Source organism: Thermobia domestica, chromosome 7 (genome assembly GCF_964235325.1).
Source record: "Thermobia domestica chromosome 7, izTheDome1.hap1.1, whole genome shotgun sequence".
Classification (NCBI taxonomy): Eukaryota; Metazoa; Arthropoda; class Insecta; order Zygentoma; family Lepismatidae; genus Thermobia; species Thermobia domestica.
Window position 1 is genome coordinate 298,165,591 of NC_137460.1, and position 11,292 is coordinate 298,176,882.

An 11,292-nucleotide genomic window follows, 5' to 3' on the forward strand; every position below is an offset into this window, starting at 1 on the left:
GAGGTCATCACAGCGAAACTTATGCCCTCCTCCTGATATCTTCGGCACCCTCTCTCTCCAATTCCCCACTTTCCCTACAACTTCATGCTACCTTAGAGACCCAGTCTGGTACGCAACTCTTGGCTTACAACAACATTGCTTTTGCTGAACTAGTGTTACATTATTGTCGACACCATGTGTGAAATGCCCCGGAGGAAAATTCACCTTCATGAACAACGCTTTTTCAGAAATGGAGCGCACTAACGGATGCAACATAGACATTTTCAATTTTGTATCCAAGTACTACGAGAATCATCAAGGTCTTTTGAATGAAATATTTAATACTTGTTTATCGTAATGAAAAATTTGTTAAAGAATTCCTTTATATTTGAACTTGGTGTGATGTGAAGTTCAAGAAATATCAAAACTGTATGTGAGGTAACAATAAATAATAACTATCACGACATATCAGCACATAATTCGGATACTACATTCTTAGTGTAATCATTAGAAAAACGAATGTACACCTGAGGAACTATTTCCAAACAAACAAACTGAGTGAAATGAATATTATATGCCCAGTCAGGAATATCCGGACAAATAGTAACTGTATTCCCATCAATAGTAACTGTACTTTAGCGCAGAAACCAACTTTACCAAACTTCAAAACACAAACTTAATCAAACGACCTAATGATCTTTCCTTTGTTCAGACACTATTACGTTTTGTCTTTGAATTCCACCATGAAACCATTGCATTTAGGAATCTTAAAAACACACATATCTTGAAAACAGGTTGGTAACTACTCTCTACAGCTCTTATACGGTACACCTTCTATAGAGTATACATCTTACCTTCTTCTTCCAAAACAAAACACAGTGAACGCAGTGAAATGATGGCTATTCCATAATACTGTACCAGGTTTGGAAATCGGTCGAAATACAGGTACCGTACTGAATCATCAAGACTGCCTTAAGGCCATTTAGTAACTTCTATCTTTGAAAAGCAATGTTTAATCGAATATTTCCTATTAAGGTTTACACATCCGGGATAACAGTGCTACCAACGTGAAATGTGCAGAATGTCGCTTAAGAACGAAATTTTTAAACATGTACAAACTTGGGCCTGAACTCCCAAAGCCGTTGCTTGTAGGGAGCGCAAGCCGTGGGCCGCTAGGTTGGTCTGACGCTAATTTCTTCCGGCGTTTCTTCTTCTGTGTAGTAACATTTTAATCATATTCGATATTTAATCGTTTAGTATAATAATTAAAGGAACCCTGACCTGTAACATTTGTCATTGTTTCTTTGTTTAATTCTTCTTCATTTCATAACTTTAATAGTCATAATATATTATTCCAATTTGTTCTTTCTGGTTAAGTTTTACCATGTTATGCATTTTCTTTTGATAATTTTGTTTAGCTACATTAGTAATCGGAATTTTCCAATTACTTCTACAATGTTCGCTAATTCCTTCTTTTAAATCCAACTTTTTATCTCTCATTCCATTCAGCTAACCACTATAGTTTAAGGAGGTTGACGTTCTAAGAAATGGTAGTTCCTTACTCCAGTTGATTTGTTTCAGTGTATGTCTGATAGCTGGACACCGAACATGACAATACATGCATGTACCAATACATGACATGCCAGAATATTTCTCCAATTGAAGCAAGAAAAAATGAATATTTCGGCATCACTTAAATAACCATTAGATAGAAAGGACAACTTTCATTCACGTTGAATTCTGAGAAATGACAATTAATGCAAAGAAATTGTATATAATAATATACATCATGCAGAGACAGAGAAAGCACAGACAGAACAACATTTTGACACTTACGCATAGACAGTCTGCATTTCCCTCCTACCCCATCTTTTTTTGGGGGGGTTCCCTTATGGAATAAATCTCTTTTAGTAACAATCGCGAACATAATTTACGATGCTTAATTTCCTGAGAAACAAAATCTAATTCCATGCTGCGAATCAAACTAAAAACCTTTGGAATGAGTCTCACGCGCTGTACCCGTAGGTGCACAACTTAAGTGTATGTTTAAATCAGTCCTAAAACTCCACACTACCATGGAGTTGCCCCCTTTATTTGAAGTTTGAATTTTATTTACGTTCTTTATACATCTATGGATTAACATCTGGCTCAAAAAAAAAAAAAAAACATTAGATCAGTAGATCAAGATCAGGCAAAAGTTAATCCACAATCTTCAGATCTTACTGTTGCACCTACATATAAGTAGGACTAATCGAGAATTTGCTGTAAAAAAATGACGTTTTCGCGCACAATTCGGCACATATCATGGATCGAAAGAAAAAGGAATGAACAAAGACTAAAGGAAGCTAATGAACTACGACAGATGATGAAAATATTAGGAAAAAGAAGAAACAGCATGTTGGCCCATCTTATTCGGCAGTCCCATTGGATCGCCATGCTGATAGGATGAAAGGAAATACAAATATCATGCAGAGGAAGACCAAGGATACAATATATAGACAGTTACGAAGAAGACTTTGTCAAGGTATGAAACTGATCTCCCAAGGGAGAGAAAAGTTTTAAAATTTTTAGTATTTAACACGTTCTAACATATCTTTACTATTCGCAGCACTATATCAGAACCGCAAGTGCTTGAAAATTACTATTACTTTCAGTATCAATACTGATGTCCGTCAAGCAAAAATAGTAAGATGTATTGAGATATGGTTTCCTAGAATCGTGTCAGTTTGCCTGTCATTCTCGTTGAAGCTCTATTCAAACCAGAAGTGATTAAAAATTATCCGACTCCGGTTTCAGCATTTATCATTTAAAACATAAATTGTAACAGGTATCCAGGAGATATTTTGCAAATGATCGGTACTCCTGTTATCTGATTTTCATAGAGAAAAACTGAATAAGATGTCGAGAAGATCTTCTGCGATCGGGTAGGCGTCCTAACCATACGTTCTACCTCGTTCCTTAACGTTCTGTTCAAATTGGAAGAACCTCAAATTAACGATTTTTTCAATGTTTATCTCTATAGATGTAGAAGAGTAACGGATGGCAAGTAAGAGCTTTCTGAGATGGAGCAAGCGGACAGATTATATGTTCGATTTTGTAACTCTATGCCAACCAGTTGTTGCAGATGTACTACTTCAAGTTTCAGTATTGAATTCGCATATTTTGGAAGACTTAGTTTCACACTGTGAAACCATATTCACTTGTTTAACTTGGGTATGTGTAACATCGTTACTACACCCCACCAGATTGATACTGTTAGTTATACATAAAAAAGTTGTATCTGTGGAACGGATATTTGGCAGATGTTATGTAAGTGGTTAAAAAAAAGTGTGTCGCTCTCACAGTTTTTCCTTCACTGCCATTAATTTAAACCTTTATCCTTATTTGAAATATTATCCTAGTCCAAAGTAATACTGTTATTTGGTTCGTCTTTCATCATGCTTTAACCACGACAAGTTCTTACCATTCTGACATTTACGTTTGTTATTTCATACATCCCGCTAGCACCGTATTACTTGTTCATAAACGCAAATATTGTACAAATTTTGTAACGTTTTGACACTTACTTGTCTTAGTGTAAACAAAATGTTTCTGTGAGATTTTTAAACACTTCTTTATTTCCTTATTTCCATTTGTATGGAATATTTTCCCCGCTTTGGTATATAGTGATATATACGTTACTGCACGAATAATTATGTCAATAAAGTTTCGCCCGTTCTCTATACTTTAATAGATGTGTGTGTCCCCAAAGTTTACAAGTTTGTAAAATTCTAAGGGTAAATACCAGTAATATTACATTGTAGGAGAAATTTGCTTTAAATGTATAATAATTTATGTAATTGTTGGCTGGTACTGTAATCTAGGGAATAAATTTCGTTGTTAGAATAGGCCTAACACGCAGCTGCAGTTTTACTTGCAATCGATAAGCAAGTAGAGAATATCTGTTGATCTGATTTACAAAATGTTATCTAAACTGTAAACGAATCTTTAGAAATACAAAATTGAGAAAATTGTGATTTTCTGTTCTATCTCATCTTCAATTAAACTTATTTGTCAGGGTGTCCGTTTATATTCCTTTCCACCCGGACGATTTTTTTTAATTTCAAAAAAAAGAAAAAAAAACTTTTTTCCTAATCTAGTATGATCTACTTATCCTCATAAATATATATATTTTTTAAACTAGTAGCTTTCGGAAAAAATATTTTGCACAATTGTACATGTTCGATGGATACTGTATATATTGGTGATTCCATCTACCTGTATTATTGTGTAGGTCAGGGTTGAAAGGGTTAAATATGGTAATTAGCACGCAGGAAAAAGATTACCAATTTTGAATAATTTACTAGGGTGAGATGAACGAAAAGAAAGTTTACATCGCAATATGTATAATTAACATTTACAATAGTAAAACATCACATATTTTTACACAAATAATTAAATCGATATATCTACGATAGGCGCATCACGTCACTGCGTTAGTAATACGCATGGGAACCGTAAAATGTTTGCGAAAGATTGGTATATCAAAAACGATAAGATAATATTATACAATATGACACTCTAAGAATGAGTGATAATGATCCAAGTTGGCAACGTTTAGTACAGAATGATATTAAGTTCAAAAGTTAAATTTGTGAGCTGTGGGATTTTGGGTTTGGTTAATCACGAGGTGAATGAGTTTCGTATATTTCTGAATGTGTACTACAGTTTAAGGTGAAGTATATATTTTATTTTCTTGAGCTTTTAATATTTGCTGCTCAAAATACACAATTAAAAATACTATGAAATCTTCAAGTGAAGGTCACGTTGCCAGTAATTAAATCTCTCGACCATCATTAATAATTTTGCGAACGTGTGCTCAGTACGTTTTACAGCCTTGTAACCAGCGAAACACAAACCTGATCACCAGGGTGCGACGTCTGCAACAAAATGTATAGAAAACCAAAGCTTAGCTTCAACTTTGAAATCTCACAGATCATTCAGCAATTACAACCGGGGGCAAGCTTATGTTTATTGTCCCTGGTTCAGGATTTGTGTAGGATCTCGATCTCAATCCTTACTTTAGTGAAATGTAAACCAGATTCGGGACGCATCTTTCTAAAAAAAATGGACTTTGATTGAGTTGATATAAATGAAATGTATACTTTCTTCTTAACGCGTTGGTAAAGTAGGTAAAAGATTTTCTTGAAACTACTTTAAATGTGAGTTTTTTGTAGTTTTTACTTTGTAAGGGTTTATAAATTTCCAGTGTTCATGAAAACATTAGGCACATAGTATTCTGTAATTTTTATTCCGTCAAGTTTAAAGAAGGTGTATTACGTATAACGCGATTAAAACAACGTAGAAATACTTTATATTGTAACGCGGGAATGAGACGTAATATTAATATGAATTACTGAGGAAGGACAGTGATTCTTCGATTTTTTTTTCGCAAAAAGTAGAATGCTCCATACTGGTAAAGAAGCATGTCTGGAAAAGATAAAGCTGTTATTTGAAAGAGAAATGATGAAAATACTTTTGTTTCCCTGCAAATAATTTTTAAATCGTGTACTACAACCTCTTTTTTTTATTTTTGTTGCTGCTTTTGATTTGGCACGTGTTAAAACATCTAATGAGGTCTATAAATTGATTTGATGTTATATGGGTTTACAGCTTAATTTAACCCGGGAACGGTCGACAGGTGAGCGCAGCGCTCACCCAGGTTTATGTTTTCGTTTCTAGTCCCCCCTAATCGGGGCACAGACTTGAGGCGCCGTCTAGCTGTCTCTTGATGTGTCTTGTGTCTGAGTCAAGTGTAACCTTTTCATTCTTTTCTGTTGGAGTAGCACTGGCTTTATAAATGTTTCTATGCGTAATTTGTGAGCGCCACGCTTACCTGTCGACCGACGGCCTGAGTGATTTTTCCGAGATCATGGACAAAAACAAGGAGCAGATTTAACTACGGCTTGCGAAAAACAGAAGAAAAGGGTACGATATGCTGCCTGTCAAGTGCTAATCTGTGGGAAACACACTGTCAGCATCTTCTGGAAGTATAATGTGTGACATCAGTACAGTAATGATATATGCAATAGAACAGCGTCTTATTGAAATACCTACTCTATGAATCAAGAGACAGAAGTACAGTGTTTACACTTAGATATTTATATCTTTAATTTCATTAGAAATTTCCAACTCAAAATCCGAATAGTATAAACATATGAAGAGCATGTACTGAAACGTCGCTCTAATTATGTAAATATTTTTTTTCAGAAAATGTAATCCTTATGTGATATATGTGATGATGATAATAAGAATATAATTTTATGCGACAATGATAATCAACTAATTGTATTGTTTATGGGATAACAAATTGATTTCATAAAAAAAACCTTTGACAATAAAAATATACATAACTTTAAGAATAAATTGTAATAAGAAATGGTTTTATATAAACGCATCATAATTATATTTGCGATTTTAGTTTAACAATAGTAATAAGAATAAATCAAAAAGTGTCAACAATTAGGAATGTGTTGAAAATAAATTCCGTATAAAGTCATAAACAGCTATAAAAACGATTTTATTGTAAGTGAGCGCCGCGCTCACCTGTCGACCGCTCGCTTCACAACTTAACAGTTGACCATTCCCTTGTTAACAACATCCGTTATGCTTGCAAAATTGTGATCACTTAACTTCATTAGATAATGCGTAATAGATCTCTGTACACTACATATTAATTTTAAATCATATGGTAAATTTATATATTAAGAAATCTATGGAAATTCCCCGTTTCCATCCCTTAAGGCCTAGATTACTTGCTAACTTTTAGTGAGTAAAGATTTTGTATGAAAAATTTCAGTTCCCTAACCTAATTCACTCGTCAGATTGTGTGCTTTCAGCGTAAATTTTAAACCGCTTACTTGTTGGATCTTCAGTCTAATGACAGTAACGTAAATGAAGGAAGAAGGAAGTTTTATAGCTCAGATACAGGTCTGGGTAACTGCAGTGTAAAATTTAATTTCAATTGATTCAACTATTTCCTTAGCTAGTGCCTGATTATCTGGTTAAGTTTGTGCACTAAGATATAATATGCAGATTGTTCATCATCTCCCTCTGGAATGTTATATTTCCCAAAACATTGGTGCACCCGACAGTTTTTTCAAAGTAAAGAAGCTAGTGTTTAACTCTCCACTCTCTAACGAGTGACTCGTCAGATTATAATTTTGACGTACCCATTTCCTTATGAAACCCATTTCAATGAACGTAACCTGATAAAATACCACTTTAATGCAGACAATCGACATATATATATTAGATAATTTATTTCAAGCAGTTCAGCTTCATGTCTTTTATAATCTGACGCACAAGATATTTCCTCCATTTTTCGGTACTCAGTTTGTAGCATTTATCTCTAAACACTCTTTTTACTTTAAACGTAAAAAACAATAATTTTAAAGTGTTTCAGGATATTCATAACACTCGAGAGCATCATTTACAAAAAACCCTGTAATTGGAGTATTTGAAACCCAGTGTAGCATTTTGATTTCTCCGAAAAACATTACACTATGTCTTAGAAATTTAAATTGTATAATCTGAGCACAAACGTACAAGCATTAGTAATAATAGGGGTGTGCTAATGCTTGTCCATATTACCTTACCGATGATTTCTGGAATCAGAATATCATATATATATCAAATAAATAAATAAATAAATATTACAAGAAATTGAAAGCTCAACACATCTCAAATATAATTATTTAATACGAGGGCCTTTATATGTATCAGATGTAACCATGTAGCTATATGTCAACAACCGCAAAGATTGTGGTACCGATTAAAATGTACTATCTCAAAATATCAGATTATATTAAAAACGCACATAGAGTATTATACTGATTGAAATGATGTATTTTGTGCAAAATTTTAAATGTTAGGCCCTTTCTTTGTTTCATTGTCATAACAATAACAGTTTCTGTAGCTGCAATGGCAACAAGTTCTTGAGATTTTTAAATTTTCTGACACAACAATTAAAGATATATAAATATTTTTAGTGACGACAAATTTGTTTTCCCTTATAAGAATGAAATGTTTATTCGACAAGCACAAAATAACTATGTTAAGATGTACTTGAGTTAACTCTGATATCGTATATTTTAAAGAATGCAAAATTTCATATAGTAAAGCACATTTTGAGAATGGAGAGATATGGAAAATCCTCGATAGTTCGAGGTTCCATATTTCTATGTAATTCCATGTAATAGAACAAATATAAACGTAATTCTGTCATGAAATGTAATGAATGATTTTGTATTTTCGTTGTTACTTATTAATTACCTCAATTCACATTTCCTTGTTTATTGAATTTGTTACAGGCGAGATAACGTATTTGCTCTTCACAGAGAAGCGAATAAGGTTATTACATTAAAGGAAACAGTTTGTTATTCAGACGAGAAATCTCATACTTCGAAGCAGTTTGGCAGAGGATTTAATCGGTCATCTTTGTTAAGGCATTTATTAGAAAATAAATGTGAAAAGCGACATACGTACCGAAAGAGTGATAGCCAAAGTTCAACTTTAACAAGTCAAAAGTTAATACATACAGGAGAGATTTATCGCAGATGCGAAGTGTGTGGAAAGGGATTTAGTGAAGGTAGAAGCTTGGCCAGACACATTTTAATCCACAAAGTAGAAAAGCATTACACATGCCAGGAGTGTGGCAAGGGATTTAGTGTACGTTCAAAATTGAGTAGACATATGTTAATCCACACTGGAGAGAAACCGCACGCATGCCAAGAGTGTGGGAAAGCATTTAGTGGACGTTCAACATTGACTAGACACATGTTAATCCACACAGGAGAGAAAAGTCACACTTGCCAAGAATGTAAAAAAAGATTTACTTTACGTTCAACTTTGGTAAAACATATGTTAATACATACAGGGCAAAAGCCCCACAAATGCCAAAAGTGTGGACGGGAATTTCGTGCACGCTCAACTCTTGTGGGACACATGTTAATCCACGAAGGAAAGAAACCTTACACATGCCAAGAATGTGGTAAAGGGTTTAGAGATCGTTCATCTTTGAGTAAACACATGTTAGGCCATACAGGGGAGAAACCTCACACTTGCCAAGATTGTGGTCAAGCATTTAGGTTACCATCAAGTTTAGCACATCATCTGTTGAAGCATACAGGGGAAAAACCTTACACCTGCAAACAGTGTGGATGGAAATTTCGTGCACGAAGAAGTTTTGTGAGACACATGTTAATCCACAAAGCAAAGAAACCTCACACTTGCCAAGAGTGCGGAAAGGGATTTTGTGAACGTTCAAAATTGGGTACTCACATGTTAATCCACACAGGAGAGAAACCTCACAATTGCCAAGAATGTGGTAAGGCATTTAGGTTACATTCAAGTTTAGCACAACATCTGTTGATACATACAGGAAAAAAGCCTCACACCTGCAAACTGTGTGGTAGAGAATTTCGTGCGCGCTGGAGTTTTCTTAGACACATGTTAATCCACGAAGGAAAAAAACCTCACACTTGCCAGAAGTGTGGAAAGGGATTTAGAGAACGTTCAAAATTGTGTACACATATGTTAATCCACACAGCTGTGAAAGCTCACACTTGCCAGGAATGTGGTAAGCGATTTACTTTTCGCTCAAATTTGGTAAATCATATGTTAATACACACAGGAAAGAATGAAACATGTCATAAGTCTGGGAAGTGATTTAGAGATCATCCACATTTGATTAGTTACATTTTAGCTCACATAGCCGAAAAAGTTCACATATGTCAAAAGTATATAAGGGACTTAACGAACGTTCACATTTGTGTAAACACGTAAATCTACAAAGGAGAAAAGCATTACACACTCAAAAAGTGTAGGGGCATGAACAGAATTGCCCTTCGTATATCTATATCCGTAAGAAATCTTACAATTTCCAAAAGTGGGGAAAGCTTTATTACACGTGGAAATTAAAAAAAAAAACACACAAACTCGGATAACTTTAGACACGCCAAGTATATGTAAAGGGATTCTGTGTACGTTAAACATTTGCTGGTGCAGATTGATCCACAGATGGAAAAAAACTTCATATATGCCAGGATTGCGTAAATATATTTAATCGTACAAAAGTGGCTGTGCACGTTCAAAAAATATTCCAGGCGTGTAGATAGGGATTTAGGTATCATTCACATTTGCTAAATACACATTAATCCACTAGTTTGAAAAATTTCACACGTGCGAAGAGTGTAGATATGTCTATAGTAAGTTTAGCAAATGCCAAAGATGGGGGAAAATATTTAATTTACATTGAAATTTGGCAAAACACACGAGCCAATCTTCACAGAACACGACTGTGAAGTGCACTTAATCGTCGTTCAGGTTTAGTTATACATGTTTATATATAGAGGTGAAAAATCCCACACGTTCTTGTGAAGTGTTAGCGTGAAAGCGATTTAGTCAACGTTCATATTTCTCCAATCACATGTTAGTCTACAAAATTAAAAAACCTTACACACACCAAGGGTGGAACAGCATTTAATGTACGTTGGAATACGTTTGCACACATGTTTATTCAATGGAAAAATCTTACACATACCAAATGTGCGGAAGCATATTTTATGTGTTCATGTATTTCGCTACATACGTATTAATCCACGCAGGAAAAAATCTCACAAATACCAAAGTTGTGGAAGGGGTTTCAATGTACGTTCATGTTTGGCCACACATATGTTAATCGACACAGGAGAAAGAAGTCAAAAGTACGAAGGCTGTTTCAAACAATATAGTCTACGTTCGCACCTTGGGATACCCATTTTAATACACATAGGTGAAAATCCCACACAGGCGAGTAGCGTACAATTAGTGATGGGCACTGGGAATGTTCCCGGTGAAAAGGAAAATAAAAAATGAGAATATTCGCAGGTTTTTCCCCTAGCATATAAATTCCCGGGAAAGAATTTATTTCTATGTTGTTCTTTTAATTTCCAAATTATAAGAGCCATGTGTGTAATTACTTTATTTTCATTTAATATTGTTTACTTCAAGGTTTTTAATGTTTTAAAAGTTAAAAAAATAAAATTCTTTGACAGTACTTTACTTTAACCCATTCCGGACGGGCCTTTTAATACCTGATTTTTCCCCTGTAGACGACGGTTTTTTAACATATTTTAAAAATTCGTAGAAAATACAGTTTTCAACACATTGCTATTTATTATATCATTTTATAAACTACAACACCTCCCCTTTACACAAGTGTGTAACATTCAACACTTGGTATGTATTTTCTAACTTTTTACTGCACACACACACACACATATATATATATAT

General features: G+C 34.4%; 1 protein-coding gene across 1 annotated transcript in view; it reads left to right on the forward strand.

Moving 5' to 3' along the window:
* The window catches only part of LOC145691090 (uncharacterized), a 37,730-nt gene extending 26,893 nt beyond the window's left edge, over positions 1-10,837 (forward strand). Inside the window, exon 2 of the mRNA XM_081766765.1 lies at positions 8,331-10,837. Within this exon, the coding sequence (XP_081622891.1) occupies positions 8,331-9,687 (1,357 nt within the window). The 3' untranslated portion in view covers positions 9,688-10,837. The remainder of the gene's footprint in view (positions 1-8,330) is intronic.
* Positions 10,838-11,292: the final 455 nt, after the last annotated feature.